The 18,506-nt window shown below is 48.2% G+C and overlaps 1 protein-coding gene across 2 annotated transcripts in view; it reads left to right on the forward strand.

Moving 5' to 3' along the window:
* Positions 1-10,627, forward strand: part of rcbtb2 (regulator of chromosome condensation (RCC1) and BTB (POZ) domain containing protein 2) — a 45,535-nt gene extending 34,908 nt beyond the window's left edge. The window contains exons 10-12 of one of the 2 annotated variants that reach the window (XM_046293613.1): positions 3,610-3,749; positions 9,604-9,734; positions 10,441-10,627. In XM_046293613.1, coding sequence (XP_046149569.1) covers positions 3,610-3,749; positions 9,604-9,734; positions 10,441-10,581 — 412 coding nt within the window. In that variant the 3' untranslated portion in view covers positions 10,582-10,627. Of the gene's footprint in view, positions 1-3,609; positions 3,750-9,603; positions 9,735-10,396 lie in introns of both variants that reach the window. The other variant, XM_046293614.1, reaches the window with a different exon arrangement.
* Positions 10,628-18,506: the final 7,879 nt, after the last annotated feature.

An 18,506-nucleotide genomic window follows, 5' to 3' on the forward strand; every position in this document is an offset into this window, starting at 1 on the left:
TCTCTCTCTCTCCCTCCCCTAGTCAAGTCTCTTCTCTCTCTCTCTCTCCCCTCCCCTAGTCAAGTCTCTTCTCTCTCTCTCTCTCCCCTCCCTAGTCAAGTCTCTTCTCTCTCTCCCCTCCCCTAGTCAAGTCTCTTCTCTCTCTCTCTCTCTCCCTCCCCTAGTCAAGTCTCTTCTCTCTCTCTCTCTCTCTCCTCCCCTAGTCAAGTCTCTTCTCTCTCTCTCTCCCCCTCCCCTAGTCAAGTCTCTTCTCTCTCTCTCTCCCCCCCTAGTCAAGTCTCTTCTCCCTCTCTCTCCCCTCCCCTAGTCAAGTCTCTTCTCTCTCTCTCTCTCCCCTATTCAAGTCTCTCCCTCTCTCCCCTCCCCTAGTCAAGTCTCTTCTCTCTCTCCCTCTCTCCCCTAGTCAAGTCTCTTCTCTCTCTCCCTCTCTCCCCTAGTCAAGTCTCTCCCTCTCTCTCCCCTCCCCTAGTCAAGTCTCTTCTCTCTCTCCCTCTCTCCCCTCCCCTAGTCAAGCCTCTCTCTCCCCTCCCCCAGTCACACAGCCACATGTTGTCACAGGTTCAGAGTTAGTTTTTTTAAGCCGCCACACTCCCCCACAAACGGCTACAAACATTTCTGTAAACAACGTGTTGAAATGACATGGTGATTTCCAGTAGTTGCCTTCCTTGTCTCCTCCCAAGTCTGCTATGTTTGTTACCACTGCGTTGTATGAAACTATGATCTCGGTCTCGGTGTGTCTGTCCTTCCTGTTGACGCTATGAGGAAGCAAGGACAAGGTTATTGTTTCCCCTCTGGTTCGTTTTTTTTTATAAACTCGCACGCAACATCCTCATGCCTTAAACGCTATCGTTTTCGATTTGCCAAATCAGAGGTAAAGAAAATGTGTTTATTTTTACATCTCGAAATGTGTTTGTTTGAAACACAGAGTTTACAAAACATTAAGTACACCTGCTGCCCCCCCCCACCCTGACATAGATTGACCAGGTGAAAACATTAAGTACACCTGCTGTCCCCCACCCTGACATAGATTGACCAGGTGAAAACATTAAGTACACCTGCTGTCCCCCCCCCCCCACCCTGACATAGATTGACCAGGTGAAAACATTAAGTACACCTGCTGTCCCCCCCCCCACCCTGACATAGATTGACCAGGTGAAAACATTAAGTACACCTGCTGTCCCCCCCCCACCCTGACATAGATTGACCAGGTGAAAACATTAAGTACACCTGCTGCCCCCCCCCACCCTGACATAGATTGACCAGGTGAAAACATTAAGTACACCTGCTGTCCCCCCCCCACCCTGACATAGATTGACCAGGTGAAAACATTAAGTACACCTGCTGTCCCCCCCCACCCTGACATAGATTGACCAGGTGAAAACATTAAGTACACCTGCTGCCCCCCCACCCTGACATAGATTGACCAGGTGAAAACATTAAGTACACCTGCTGTCCCCCCTGACATAGATTGACCAGGTGAAAACATTAAGTACACCTGCTGTCCCCCCCCACCCTGACATAGATTGACCAGGTGAAAACATTAAGTACACCTGCTGTCCCCCCACCCTGACATAGATTGACCAGGTGAAAACATTAAGTACACCTGCTGTCCCCCCCACCCTGACATATATTGACCAGGTGAAAACATTAAGTACACCTGCTGCCCCCCCCCCCCCCACCCTGACATAGATTGACCAGGTGAAAACATTAAGTACACCTGCTGTCCCCCCCACCCTGACATAGATTGACCAGGTGAAAGCTACGGTCCCTTTTGAATGTCGCTCAGTGTAGATGGAGAGGACAGGAGGATTGGACTCCATCTGAGACATGGATTGCTGTAGCTCGGTTGGTAGAGCATGGCGCTTGTAACGCCAGGGTAGTGGGTTCGATCCCCGGGACCACCCATACGTAGAATGTATGCACACATGACTGTAAGTCGCTTTGGATAAAAGCGTCTGCTAAATGGCATATATATTATTGTTATATTATTGTGTGCCTTTCAGAGGGCGAATGGGCAAGACATTGATGTGGTAGTAGGTGCCGGAGGCAGGTGTTCCTAATGTTTGGTGTACTCCATGTAGAAACTAGATGCATATTTACAAAAGTATATGGACACCTCTTCAAATTAGTGGATTCGGGCTATTTTAGCCACACATCAGTTGCTAGCAGGCGTTAAAAATCGAACACACAGCATTGCAATCTCCATAGACAAACATTGGAAGTAGAATGGCCTCTACTGAAGAACTCAGTGACTTTCAACGTGGCACTGTTATAGGGATGCCATCTTTCCAACAAGTCAGTTTGTCATATTCTTGCTCTGCTAGAGCTGCCCCGGTCAACTGTAAGTGCTGTTATTTTGAAGTGGAAACGTCTAGGAGCAACAACGGCTCAGCCGTGGACTGGTAGGCCACACAAGCTCACAGAACGGGAGTGGCGAGTGATGGGGCGCATAGCGCGTAAAACAATTATCTGTCCTCGGTTGTAACACTCACTACCAAGTTCCAAACTGCCTCTGGAAGCAACGTCAGCACAAGAACTGTTCGTCGGGATGCTTCATGAAATGGGTTTCCGTGGCCGAGCAGCCGCACACAAGCCCAAGATCACCATGCCCAATGCCGAGCGTTGGCTGGAGTGGTGTAAAGCTCACCACCATTGGGCTCTGGAGCAGTGGAAATGTGTTCTCTGGAGTGATGAATCACGCTTCACCATCTGGCTGTCCGACTGACAAATCTGGGGTTTGGCGGATGCCAGGAGAACACTATTTGCCCCAGTGCATAGTGCCAACTGTAAAGTTTGGTGGATGAGGAATAATGGTCTGGGGCTGTTTACCATGGTTCGGGCCCCTTAGTTCCAGTGAAGGGAAATCTTAATGCTACAGCATACAATGACATTCTAGACGATTCTATGCTTCAAACTTTGTGGCAACAGTTTGGGGAAGGCCCTTTCCTGTTTCAGCATGACAATGCCCCCTGTGCACAAAGCAAGGTCCATACAGAAATGGTTTGTCAAGATCGATGTGGAAGAACTTGACTGGTCTGCGCAGAGCCCTGACCTCAACCCCATCCAACACTTTTGGGATGAATTGGATCGCCGACTGCGAGCCAGGCCTTATCGCCCAACATCAGTGCCCGACCTCACTAATGCTCTTGTGGCTGAATGGAAGCAAGTCCCCACAGCAATGTTCCAACATCTAGTGGAAAGCCTTCCCAGAAGACTGGAGGCTGTTATAGCAGCAAAGGAGGGGGACCAACTCCATATTAATGCCCATGATTTTGGAATGAGATGTTCGATGAGCAGGTGTCCACATACTTTTGGTCATGTAGTGCATCTAATATGCAGCTATCAGAGATCACCATGGGCTGAATTCAAACTTCACATCAGGGCACATATTTTCCATGGTGACTGATCGCCACGGTGACTGATCGCCACGGTGACTGATCGCCACGGTGACTGATCGCCACGGTGACTGATCGCCACGGTGACTGATCGCCACGGTGACTGATCGCCACGGTGACTGATCGCCACGGTGACTGATCGCCACGGTGACTGATCGCCACGGTGACTGATCGCCACGGTGACTGATCTGTTGTCATCTTTCCATGTTTTCAGGTGTGAACATTTCCGTGTGTTGCTGAACGAGACAGACGAGGAGTCTATCGAGATTCACCAGTTCTCTTACCTGGTCTACAGGGCCTTCCTCGAATACCTTTACACAGACACCATCAACCTGCCTCCGGAGGACGCCATAGGTTCATATATTTATTTAACCTTCTGTTTAATGGGGAAAGTCAGTTAAGAACAAATTCTAATTTGCAATGACGGCCTAGGAACAGTGGGTTAACTGGTCTAGGAACAGTGGGTTAACTGGTCTAGGAACAGTGGGCTAACTGGTCTAGGGACAGTGGGATAACTGGTCTAGGAACAGTGGGATAACTGGTCTAGGAACAGTGGGTTAACTGGCCTAGGAACAGTGGGTTAACTGGCCTAGGAACAGTGGGTTAACTGGCCTAGGAACAGTGGGTTAACTGGCCTAGGAACAGTGGGTTTACTGGCCTAGGAACAGTGGGTTAACTGGTCTAGGAACAGTGGGTTAACTGGTCTAGGAACAGTGGGTTAACTGGTCTAGGAACAGTGGGTTAACTGGTCTAGGAACAGTGGGTTAACTGGCCTAGGAACAGTGGGTTTACTGGTCTAGGAACAGTGGGTTAACTGGTCTAGGAACAGTGGGTTAACTGGTCTAGGAACAGTGGGTTAACTGGTCTAGGAACAGTGGGTTTACTGGTCTAGGAACAGTGGGTTTACTGGTCTAGGAACATTGGGTTAACTGGTCTAGGAACAGTGGGTTTACTGGTCTAGGAACAGTGGGTTTTCTGGTCTAGGAACAGTGGGTTTACTGGTCTAGGAACAGTGGGTTTACTGGTCTAGGAACAGTGGGTTTACTGGTCTAGGAACAGTGGGTTTACTGGTCTAGGAACAGTGGGTTTACTGGTCTAGGAACAGTGGGTTTACTGGTCTAGGAACAGTGGGTTAACTGGTCTAGGAACAGTGGGTTTACTGGTCTAGGAACAGTGGGTTTACTGGTCTAGAAACAGTGGGTTTACTGGTCTAGGAACAGTGGGTTAACTGGTCTAGGAACAGTGGGTTAACTGGTCTAGGAACAGTGGGTTAACTGGTCTAGGAACAGTGGGTTAACTGGTCTAGGAACAGTGGGTTAACTGGTCTAGGAACAGTGGGTTAACTGGTCTAGGAACAGTGGGTTTACTGGTCTAGGAACAGTGGGTTTACTGGTCTAGGAACAGTGGGTTTACTGGTCTAGGAACAGTGGAACAGTGGGTTAACTGGTCTAGGAACAGTGGGTTAAACTGCCTTTGTTCAGGAGGCAGATACAACAGATTTGTACCTTGTCAGCTCGGGGGATTCGATCTTGCAACCTTTCGGTTACTAGTCCAACGCTCTAACCACTAGGCTACCCTGCCACCTCTACACTCTAACCACTAGGCTACCCTGCCACCTCTACACTCTAACCACGAGGCTACCCTGCCACCTCTACACTCTAACCACTAGGCTACCCTGCCGCCCCTACACTCTAACCACTAGGCTACCCTGCCACCTCTACACTCTAACCACTAGGCTACCCTGCCACCTCTACACTCTAACCACTAGGCTACCCTGCCGCCTCTACACTCTAACCACTAGGCTACCCTGCCACCTCTACACTCTAACCACTAGGCTACCCTGCCGCCTCTACACTCTAACCACTAGGCTACCCTGCCACCTCTACGCTCTAACCACTAGGCTACCCTGCCACCTCTACGATCTAACCACTAGGCTACCCTGCCACCTCTACGCTCTAACCACTAGGCTACCCTGCCACCTCTACGCTCTAACCACTAGGCTACCCTGCCACCTCTACGCTCTAACCACTAGGCTACCCTGCCACCTCTACACTCTAACCACGAGGCTACCCTGCCACCTCTACACTCTAACCACTAGGCTACCCTGCCACCTCTACACTCTAACCACGAGGCTACCATGCCACCTCTACACTCTAACCACTAGGCTACCCTGCCACCTCTACACTCTAACCACTAGGCTACCCTGCCCCCTCTACACTCTAACCACTAGGCTACCCTGCCATCTCTACACTCTAACCACTAGGCTACCCTGCCACCTCTACACTCTAACCACTAGGCTACCCTGCCACCTCTACACTCTAACCACTAGGCTACCCTGACACCTCTACGCTCTAACCACTAGGCTACCCTACCACCTCTACGCTCTAACCACTAGGCTACCCTGCCACCCCTACACTCTAACCACTAGGCTACCCTGCCACCCCTACACTCTAACCACTAGGCTACCCTACCACCTCTACGCTCTAACCACTAGGCTACCCTACCACCTCTACGCTCTAACCACTAGGCTACCCTGCCACCCCTACGCTCTAACCACTAGGCTACCCTGCCACCCCTACGCTCTAACCACTAGGCTACCCTGCCACCTCTACATTCTAACCACTAGGCTACCCTGCCACCTCTACACTCTAACCACTAGGCTACCCTGCCACCTCTACACTCTAACCACTAGGCTACCCTGACACCTCTACACTCTAACCACTAGGCTACCCTGCCACCTCTACACTCTAACCACTAGGCTACCCTGCCGCCTCTACACTCTAACCACTAGGCTACCCTGCCCCCTCTACACTCTAACCACGAGGCTACCCTGCCCCCTCTACACTCTAACCACGAGGCTACCCTGCCCCCTCTACACTCTAACCACTAGGCTACCCTGCCACCTCTACACTCTAACCACTAGGCTACCCTGCCACCCCTACACTCTAAACCACTAGGCTACCCTGCCACCCCTACACTCTAACCACTAGGCTACCCTGCCAACCCTACACTCTTAACCACTAGGCTACCCTGCCACCCCTACACTCTAACCACTAGGCTACCCTGCCACCTCTACACTCTAACCACTAGGCTACCCTGCCACCTCTACACTCTAACCACTAGGCTACCCTGACACCTCTACGCTCTAACCACTAGGCTGCCCTGCCACCTCTACACTCTAACCACTAGGCTGCCCTGCCACCTCTACACTCTAACCACTAGGCTACACTACCACCTCTACACTCTAACCACTAGGCTACCCTGCAGGGAGACACTCTAACCACTAGGCTACCCTGCCGCCTCTACACTCTAACCACTAGGCTACCCTGCCACCCCTACACTCTAACCACTAGGCTACCCTGCCACCTCTACACTCTAACCACGAGGCTACCCTGCCACCTCTACACTCTAACCACTAGGCTACCCTGCCACCTCTACACTCTAACCACTAGGCTACCCTGCCACCTCTACACTCTAACCACGAGGCTACCCTGCCACCTCTACACTCTAACCACTAGGCTACCCTGCCACCCCTACACTCTAAACCACTAGGCTACCCTGCCACCTCTACACTCTAACCACGAGGCTACCCTGCCACCTCTACACTCTAACCACTAGGCTACCCTGCCACCTCTACACTCTAACCACTAGGCTACCCTGCCACCTCTACACTCTAACCACTAGGCTACCCTGCCACCTCTACACTCTAACCACTACTCTACCCTGCCACCTCTACACTCTAACCACTAGGCTACCCTGCCACCTCTACGCTCTAACCACTAGGCTACCCTACCACCTCTACGCTCTAACCACTAGGCTACCCTGCCACCCCTACGCTCTAACCACTAGGCTACCCTGCCACCCCTACGCTCTAACCACTAGGCTACCCTGCCACCTCTACACTCTAACCACTAGGCTACCCTGCCACCTCTACACTCTAACCACTAGGCTACCCTGCCACCTCTACACTCTAACCACTAGGCTACCCTGACACCTCTACACTCTAACCACTAGGCTACCCTGCCACCCCTACACTCTAACCACTAGGCTACCCTGCCACCTCTACACTCTAACCACTAGGCTACCCTGCCACCTCTACACTCTAACCACGAGGCTACCCTGCCCCCTCTACACTCTAACCACTAGGCTACCCTGCCCCCTCTACACTCTAACCACTAGGCTACCCTGCCCCCTCTACACTCTAACCACTAGGCTACCCTGCCACCTCTACACTCTAACCACTAGGCTACCCTGCCACCTCTACACTCTAACCACTAGGCTACCCTGCCACCTCTACACTCTAACCACTAGGCTACCCTGACACCTCTACGCTTTAACCACTAGGCTACCCTACCACCTCTACGCTCTAACCACTAGGCTACCCTGCCACCCCTACACTCTAACCACTAGGCTACCCTGCCACCCCTACACTCTAACCACTAGGCTACCCTGCCACCCCTACACTCTAACCACTAGGCTACCCTGCCACCCCTTCACTCTAACCACTAGGCTACCCTGCCGCCCCTACAATCTAACCACTAGGCTACCCTGCCACCTCGACACTCTAACCACTAGGCTACCCTGCCACCTCTACACTCTAACCACGAGGCTACCCTGCCACCTCTACACTCTAACCACTAGGCTACCCTGCCACCTCTACACTCTAACCACTAGGCTACACTGCCACCTCTACACTCTAACCACTACTCTACCCTACCACCTCTACACTCTAACCACTACTCTACCCTACCACCTCTACACTCTAACCACTACTCTACCCTACCACCTCTACACTCTAACCACTACTCTACCCTACCACCTCTACACTCTAACCACTACTCTACCCTACCACCTCTACACTCCAACCACTAGGCTACCCTACCACCTCTACACTCTAACCACTACTCTACCCTACCACCTCTACACTCCAACCACTAGGCTACCCTACCACCTCTACACTCTAACCACTAGGCTACCCTACCACCTCTACACTCTAACCACTAGGCTACCCTGCCTCCTCTACACTCTAACCACTAGGCTACCCTACCACCTCTACACTCTAACCACTAGGCTACCCTACCACCTCTACACTCTAACCACTAGGCTACCCTACCACCTCTACACTCCAACCACTACTCTACCCTGCCACCTCTACACTCTAACCACTACTCTACCCTACCACCTCTACACTCTAACCACTACACTACCCTACCACCTCTACACTCTAACCACTACTCTACACTCTAACCACTAGGCTACCCTACCACCTCTACACTCTAACCACTAGGCTACCCTACCACCTCTACACTCTAACCACTACTCTACACTCTAACCACTACTCTACCCTACCACCTCTACACTCTAACCACTACACTACCCTACCACCTCTACACTCTAACCACTACTCTACACTCTAACCACTACTCTACCCTACCACCACTAGGCTACCCTACCACCTCTACACTCTAACCACTAGGCTACCCTACCACCTCTACACTCCAACCACTACTCTACCCTGCCACCTCTACACTCTAACCACTACTCTACCCTACCACCTCTACACTCTAACCACTACACTACCCTACCACCTCTACACTCTAACCACTACTCTACACTCTAACCACTAGGCTACCCTACCACCTCTACACTCTAACCACTAGGCTACCCTACCACCTCTACACTCTAACCACTACTCTACACTCTAACCACTACTCTACCCTACCACCTCTACACTCTAACCACTACACTACCCTACCACCTCTACACTCTAACCACTACTCTACACTCTAACCACTACTCTACCCTACCACCTCTACACTCTAACCACTAGGCTACCCTACCACCTCTACACTCTAACCACTAGGCTACCCTGCCACCTCTACACTCTAACCACTACTCTACCCTACCACCTCTACACTCTAACCGTAGCGTACTTTTACGCCAGAGGTACGACTCAGTGTTTCCCCTAGATTATTCTCCAGGCGGGCGTGTAAAGAACTCCATAAGTACACCACAGTGTTTTCCGTAGCTTAATTATTTACCCCCAAAATCAGCATCTATGGCCTCATGTGAGTTATGACAGCTTATAGAAAGTATTGTAAATGCACTAGAATTCCACCGTTAACCTGGACTCAGAAGGAGATCACTATAAAATGACTGGGTTACCATTTGGGCCGTATTCCATGCATCTCTCCTGTGTGTACCGTAGGTCTCCTGGACTTAGCTACGTTCTACCGTGAGACGCGTCTGAAGAGACTGTGTCAGGAGACCATCAAGAGAGGCATCTCTGAGGAAAACGCGATTACACTGCTCTCTGCTGCAGTCAAATATGAGGCCAGGGTAAGAGGCTTTACACGCTCTGTGGTCCTCCCGTAGACCCTGAACACTGACCAGCCAGCCCAGACCCTCTCTGTTGTCCTCCCGTAGACCCTGAACACTGACCAGCCAGCCCAGACCCTCTCTGTTGTCCTCCCGTAGACCCTGAACACTGACCAGCCAACCCAGACCCTCTCTGTTGTCCTCCCGTAGACCCTGAACACTGACCAGCCAGCCCAGACCCTCTCTGTTGTCCTCCCGTAGACCCTGAACACTGACCAGCCAACCCAGACCCTCTCTGTTGTCCTCCCGTAGACCCTGAACACTGACCAGCCATCCCAGACCCTCTCTGTTGTCCTCCCGTAGACCCTGAACACTGACCAGCCAGCCCAGACCCTCTCTGTTGTCCTCCCGTAGACCCTGAACACTGACCAGCCAGCCCAGACCCTCTCTGTGGTCGTCCCGTAGGCCCTGAACACTGACCAGCCAGCCCACAGACCCTCTCTGTTGTCCTGTCTGTTGTACTAGTTGTGTAGTTCTCGTTGTGTAGTTCTCGTTGTGTAGTTCTCGTTGTGTAGTTCTCGTTGTGTTGTTCTCGTTGTGTTGTTCTCGTTGTGTTGTTCTCGTTGTACCAGTAGTTCCTCTACCAGTCACTGCCCTCTGTGTTGTACTCCTCCTGTCCCCAGCGCTGACCACTGACCAGCCATCCATCTCCCTGTTCCTTCTACAGGACCTGGAAGAGTTCTGCTTCAAGTTCTGTGTCAACCACCTGACAGCCGTTACGCAGACGCAGGCCTTCGCCGACATGGACCACGAGCTGCTGAAGACCTTCATCAGTAAAGCTAGCCGATATGGGGCCTTCAAAAACTGACTGGTCGACAGCCCACTAGCTAAGACTGGGTTAAGAGACTGGGGAATGGGGAGTGGGGGGGGTGGAGGAGCAGGGAGGGGAACGGGGGATGGGAGAGGGGGGTGGAGGAGCAGGGAGGGGAACGGGGGATGGGAGAGGGGGGTGGAGGAGCAGGGAGGGGAACGGGGGATGGGAGAGGGGGGTGGAGGAGCAGGGAGGGGAACGGGGGGATGGGAGATTGGGGGGTGGAGGAGCAGGGAGGGGAACGGGGGGATGGGAGAGGGGGAGGGAATGGAGGAGCAGGGAGGGGAATGGGGGGTGGGAGAGAGAGAGGGAGTGGGGGGGGGGCAGGAAGGAGAATGGGGATGGAAGAGAGGCATCCATCTGCCTTCATCCCTATCTGAGAGAGAGGGGACAGAGATGTCTCAACCCTGGGAGAGAGGGGACAGAGATGTCTCAACCCTGGGAGAGAGGGGACAGAGATGTCTCAACCCTGGGAGAGAGGGGACAGAGATGTCTCAACCCTGGGAGAGAGGGGACAGAGATGTCTCAACCCTGGGAGAGAGGGGACAGAGATGTCTCAACCCTGGGAGAGAGGGGACAGAGATGTCTCAACCCTGGGAGAGAGGGGACAGAGATGTCTCAACCCTGGGAGAGAGGGGACAGAGATGTCTCAACCCTGGGAGAGAGGGGACAGAGATGTCTCAACCCTGGGAGAGAGGGGACAGAGATGTCTCAACCCTGGGAGAGAGGGGACAGAGATGTCTCAACCCTGGGAGAGAGGGGACAGAGATGTCTCAACCCTGGGAGAGAGGGGACAGAGATGTCTCAACCCTGGGAGAGAGGGGACAGAGATGTCTCAACCCTGGGAGAGAGGGGACAGAGACACTGGTCCAATAGGGCACAGATACTGTTAGAGAGAGGGAGGGTCGTCTCTGTTTGCTGCCGTGGTGGTTTTAATGCTATCGGACGTCCTTCACTCTGGTCCTATAGGTGCTGTTACATCACACTAGCACCGAACAGGAGACCAAACAGACAGGGGAAAAACAACGGACTATTGGCAGTTAAAGACAAAATGGACACCAACTAACTGCAAATGGTAGATTCCATATTTCGTCACGCTCAGAAGGTCAAAAGGTTATTTGGCCAAGCTGTTTCAGACGGTGCTGTGCTGCTTGTATATTGATGTGCTTTTGTCGTTCATTCATTATTGTATTACTAGAACTGTCTGGTCTAGTCTCACTAGCTGCTATGTTACCAAGTCATCTCACCCGCGATCAGCTAATTATCTGATAGGAAATGATACACACACACACACATTTCATTATTGACTCAGAAGGGGGAGTAGCGATCTCTTAAAGTGCTTACTTACGCATGTCTGTCGTTCATTAACTCACTGTCTGTGCAGCTGTAAACATATATTTGTTCTAACAGGAAACATGACAAACAACCTCCATTAGCTTTCTATGGATTTACTGTGAGTGACATCATATGCATCCTAAATGATTCCCTATATAGTGCATTACTTTTGACCAGGGCACGAAGGGGGGGACCAGGGCCCGTAAGGGGGGGGGGGGGGACCAGGGCTCGTAAGTGGGGGGCCAGGGCTCGTAAGGGAGGGGGGGGGACCATTTTGGAGATGTACAACCCCCCCCCGGGTACATAGGTAATAGGGAGCCATTTGGGGTGCAGAATGTGCCGTCTGGTGTCAGTGCTACCCATTCTAACTTGTCCATAATACTGAATAGCCTTTGTACACCGAGGTGTGATGCCTGCTGTGAACCAGAAGGGGGCAGTGTTTCATTCTTCCATACTTCCATTCTGACAGAAAGCTTCTGGGCCTCGTTTATAAAACGGACTTCCGATCAATTTTGATCTTTAGTATAACCTACCCAGAAAACCACATATAAGTAGTTTTTCATGGAAATGATCGTATCTCTACTCGGAGTCTAGACTTGACGTAAGTGATTTTCCCTGCGGGTTATATATGACTATATTTTCCCCTTGCAGTTAAAGATCAGACCATTTCTTTCCCCTTGCAGTTAAAGATCAGACCATTTCTTTCCCCTTGCAGTTAAAGATCAGACCATTTTATTTTTCCCATCAGCCACAGTTCTGTCTTGCTGTCCCGCCTCGTTCACTGCAGCAGTGACACACTCCCAAAGATACCTGTTTCTAGCTTGTTTGACAACCCACTACTTAGTCCCACCGAATAATACGCGTTGCCTGTCTTCAATCTCCTACCATCGCCGTGATCTCGTCTTTCGGACCGTGTCTATTCCTGTCTAAACCCTCGTTTGTGCTATCATTCTATAAGGGGAAATCGCTGTTTTGAAAGGCACATTTCAGGTGTCGTTAATTAGAGATTTATATAGACGACAGTTGTCGTTAATTACAAATGGGCCTCTTGGAAGCTGCCTAAGCAAGGTTTTTCATGCTCAGTGTGCTTCATGCTTGAAACGTAAGCACACCGTTGGAAATTATTCTACGACCAAGTATAAATCTTAACATTTAATTATAAATGAGGTCTCCTGGTCCTTGTGGGGATAATGGGGACATTATATGGTTTCATGTTTTCAGCTATTTCCATGACATTTGCAGGTATTTAAATAATTTTAAAAAATCAGTTTACTTATTTTCCGGTCTTTACTTTGTAGTTTCCAAATGACTTGCCAATTTCCTGTTTAAACGGGTTATAAAGAAAACCATTTTAGTCCATTAGCTTGGAGAAAACATTGGGGAAATAACTTGTGATTTCTGAAATGATAAGGATGTCCACAAGTCTCTCCAAGTCGCACGTAAAATCACTTGTAATTCCTATTGATGGTATCAAATATAACTTCTGAACTATGGGCTTAAGTCTCACCTCCGATGCTGTCGTACAACACAGAAACTGATAAACAATCGTCATTTCACTCTCCTCACACCAATGATGCTCTACAAGTTATATTCTGTTTTTGCTGTAGTCAATGATTTGTCTTATGAAGGTGTGGAAAAGTTTGTAATTTTTTATTTTTTTTAAAGATTCTCCACACTGACTTTAGAATGTGATGTACATCTCAATAAGGCCTTGGGCAAACTGAATGGTCAAAGAATTCATAAAAATGGTTTGAATAAAGTAACAAATGCTAAGCTGCTCCAACTAAACTAAAAACGGAGAGAAAAGCTTACAACCTTATTCCTCTCTCGTTCTGACGGTTTGTTTTGGGCAGGAAGTGATGTGCTGACGTAGGATTGGTCAATAGTTGTGCACTCTCTAGGGAATAGGGTGCCAGTTGGGACACAGGCCAGAAGGTACTTCCTGGGTGATTAGCCTTCTGATCGCTCTCATGGTTACTCCCAAAAACAAATAATACCAAAGTATTGAGGGTAAGATACCAGTACTTACCTATCTTCAATTAACACAACAAGCATGCTCAAATCCCCCCCCCCACCCCATACACAGATCTGGCTTGTATAGGATCTGGTTTCAGAGCTCACAGATGTACAGTACACACACACATTCATGCTACACACACATCACAACTGTTGCTACCAGACTCTTATTATGATTGCTAATACTGCAACATTTAAATACTTACCCTTCAATCGCCCCTTTCCCTGATACAGGTGTAAATATTGGGACTATAAACTGTGCCTTCCTGTATTATACTAATGAGAAAATGTTTATTCTACTGAGACATTTACTTCATGTTCCTATTGTTGTACTTTATTCATTCTTATTTGTTGTTGTAGAGAGAGAATCTACACGCAAGCATTTGATTGGACGGTGTATACCATGTGTATCCTGTACATACGACTAATAAAACGGGAAACTTGGCCACAAATATAGACTGTTCTCTTTCACTAGTTAAGCCTGTACTCCGAGACAGAATACAGTATGGAGTTGTATTGAATAGTTTGGGGTAGGCCTCGTCTCCGAGGTTGGTTACAGTGAAGTGGTTTATTGTATGAGTGATCCCATAGGTTAATCAGCAAGCGTGGTGGAATTGCCTTCATGCTCATTGGCTGAAGTTAATAGGCGAATGACATTCCGCATGCTTGCTAATAGTAAACATGGAGACACCCATATCAATACCTGCTCTACTGATGGGATAATGTTATAATCAATACCTGCTCTACTGATGGGATAATGTTATAATCAATACCATATCAATACCTGCTCTACTGATGGGATAATGTTATAATCAATACCATATCAATACCTGCTCTACTGATGGGATAATGTTATAATCAATACCTGCTCTACTGATGGGATAATGTTATAATCAATACCATATCAATACCTGCTCTACTGATCAGGTAACATTATAATCAATACCTGCTCTACTGATGAGGTAACATAATCAATACCTGCTCTACTGATGAGGTAACATAATCAATACCTGCTCTACTGATGAGGTAACATAATCAATACCTGCTCTACTGATGAGGTAACATAATCAATACCATATCAATACCTGCTCTACTGATCAGGTAACATTATAATCAATACCTGCTCTACTGATGAGGTAACATAATCAATACCTGCTCTACTGATGAGGTAACATAATCAATACCATATCAATACCTGCTCTACTGATCAGGTAACATTATAATCAATACCTGCTCTACTGATGAGGTAACATAATCAATCAATACCTGCTCTACTGATGAGGTAACATAATCAATACCATATCAATACCTGCTCTACTGATGAGGTAACATAATCAATACCTGCTCTATTGATGAGGTAACATAATCAATACCATATCAATACCTGCTATACTGATGAGGTAACATAATCAATACCTGCTCTATTGATGAGGTAACATAATCAATACCATATCAATACCTGCTATACTGATGAGGTAACATAATCAATACCATATCAATACCTGCTATACTGATGAGGTAACATAATCAATACCTGCTCTATTGATGAGGTAACATAATCAATACCTGCTATACTGATGAGGTAACATAATCAATACCTGCTCTATTGATAGCTTTTTGTTTCTGATTGTTATAAACTCAATGTTTAATATATGATCAATACTAGATTATACTTTTGGGTAATAGATAATTAACTCTGGTAATTTTGTCTAATAGATTATGAATAATATATTGTTAACGCAGACAATGTTTCTGATAGATTATTGACACAGACAAAAATGGAGCATGATGGCGATTACCCATCACATGTACAACAACTACTTTACCCCCTAATATAGTGCAGGACATTCCCCCCTAATATAGTGCACTACTTTCTCCCCCTAATATAGTGCACTACTTTTCCCCCCTAATATAGTGCACTACTTTTCCCCCCTAATATAGTGCACTACTTTCTCCCCCTAATATAGTGCAGGATTTTCCCCCCTAATATAGTGCACTACTTTTCCCCCTAATATAGTGCAGGATTTTCCCCCTAATGTAGTGCACTACTTTTCCCCCTAATATAGTGCAGGATTTCCCCCCTAATATAGTGCAGGACTTTCCCCCTAATATAGTGCACTACTTTCCCCCTAATATAGTGCACTACTTTTCCCCCTAATATAGTGCAGGACATTCCCCCTAATATAGTGGACTACTTTTCCCCCTAATATAGTGCAGGATTTTTCCCCCTAATATAGTGCAGGATTTTTCCCCTAATATAGTGCATGACTTTCACCCCTAATATAGTGCACTACTTTCTCCCCCTAATATAGTGCACTACTTTCTCCCCCTAATATAGTGCAGGACATTCCCCCTAATATAGTGCAGGACTTTTCCCCCTAATATAGTGCAGGACTTTTCCCCTAATATAGTGCAGGACTTTTCCCCCTAATATAGTGCAGGACTTTTCCCCCTAATATAGTGCAGGACTTTTCCCCTAATATAGTGCACTACTTTTCCCCCTAATATAGTGCAGGATTTTTCCCCCTAATATAGTGCACTACTTTTCCCCCTAATATAGTGCAGGACTTTTCCCCCTAATATAGTGCAGGACTTTTCCCCCTAATATAGTGCAGGACTTTTCCCCCTAATATAGTGCAGGACTTTCCCCCTAATATAGTGCACTACTTTCCCCCCTAATATAGTGCACTACTTTTCCCCCTATAATAGTGCACTACTTTTCCCCCTATAATAGTGCAAGACTTTACCCCTGTAATATAGTGCACTACATAGGGATTATGGTCCCATTTGTGCCGTGCCCTCTGTTTCCTGCAGCTGTCACAGTATTCTGTTACTTCCTGTCTGTAATGGAGACGTGTCAGAAGAGCCCACACATATATTATCAGAACTCACACATGCAACAAGTTCATATAACACACATCTTATAACAATGTCTTCTGCATCCCTCCGCTCCTCAAGGAGTAAGGAAATGGCTTTACACTAACATGAAATTATTTCACACTTTAATACTAAACAAATAGCTGAGTTTATGCCGACATCATGCGAATACAATTACACAAGTCGTATTAAAATGAGGACAGCGAGTAGATCGAATGCACTTCAACCTTTTTTATTGAACAAGGCAAGTCGGTAAAGAACCAATTCTTATTTACAACGACGCTGGGCCAATTGTGCACCGCCCTATAGGACTCCCGATCACGGTCGGTTGTGATACAGCCCGGGATCAAACCCCGGGTCTGTAGTGACACCTCTTGCACTGTGATGCAGTGCTTTGGACCGCTGAGCCACGCAGGATCCATTTTAGGGAAGAATGTGTAGAGAGGAGATAGAATGACAGAGCAGCAGTAGCTTTTAAATTCCACACATTCTCAGCGTTCGTTCTTCTTTCGAAATGACACACTATGCCCTAGTGGACTACTTTTGACCAGGGCCCATAGGGAATAGGGTACGATTTGGGACACTCCCAGTGTGCTGCCTGGCAGTACCAGTGGACAGAGTAACACCTGTATATTCGGTCTCTGTTAATATAAACATAACCCAACATACTGACCTAGACAGAAGATTACCACACAACACAAACAGACACGGACTTATCAGTATCAACAGATCGCATGGAAGAGAGTGTGTACATCCCAAATGACACCCTATTCCCCATAACGTGTACTACTTTAGACCAGAGCCTGTAGTGCACTATATAGGGAATAAGGTGCTATTAGGGATGAATACAATGGCTCCCCGAGAATGACTCCCCACTGCAACATCCACTATATATCACGTGGAGATAGAGAGCCTGTCTTCTACAATTCTCGTGACAACTTGTGATTCTATAGCTAGAGGACTCCTGATATCTCCTGTTATCTCCAGGGGTGATTCTATAGCTAGAGGACTCCTGTTATCTCCTGTGATCTCCAGGGGTGATTCTATAGCTAGAGGACTCCTGTTATCTCCAGGGGTGATTCTATAGCTAGAGGACTCCTGATATCTCCTGTTATCTCCAGGGGTGATTCTATAGCTAGAGGACTCCTGATATCTCCTGTTATCTCCAGGGGTGATTCTATAGCTAGAGGACTCCTGATATCTCCTGTTATCTCCAGGGGTGATTCTATAGCTAGAGGACTCCTGTTATCTCCTGTGATCTCCAGGGGTGATTCTATAGCTAGAGGACTCCTGTTATATCCTGTGATCTCCAGGGGTGATTTTATAGCTAGAGGACTCCTGATATCTCCTGTTATCTCCAGGGGTGATTCTATAGCTGGAAGACTCCTGTTATCTCCAGGGGCGATTCTATATATCTAGAGGACTGCTGTTATCTCCAGGGGCGATTCTATAGCTAGAGGACTCCTGTTATCTCCAGGGGTGATTCTATAGCCAGAGGACTCCTGTTATCTCCTGTTATCTCTAAGGGTGATTCTATAACTAGAGGACTCCTGATATCTCCTGTTATCTCCAGGGGTGATTCTATAACTAGAGGACTCCTATTATCTCCAGGGGTGATTCTATAGCTAGAGGACTCCTGATATCTGTTATCTCCAGGTGTGATTCTATAGCTAGAGGACTCCTGTTATCTCCAG

This window comes from Oncorhynchus gorbuscha, linkage group LG13 (assembly GCF_021184085.1).
Source record: "Oncorhynchus gorbuscha isolate QuinsamMale2020 ecotype Even-year linkage group LG13, OgorEven_v1.0, whole genome shotgun sequence".
Classification (NCBI taxonomy): Eukaryota; Metazoa; Chordata; class Actinopteri; order Salmoniformes; family Salmonidae; genus Oncorhynchus; species Oncorhynchus gorbuscha.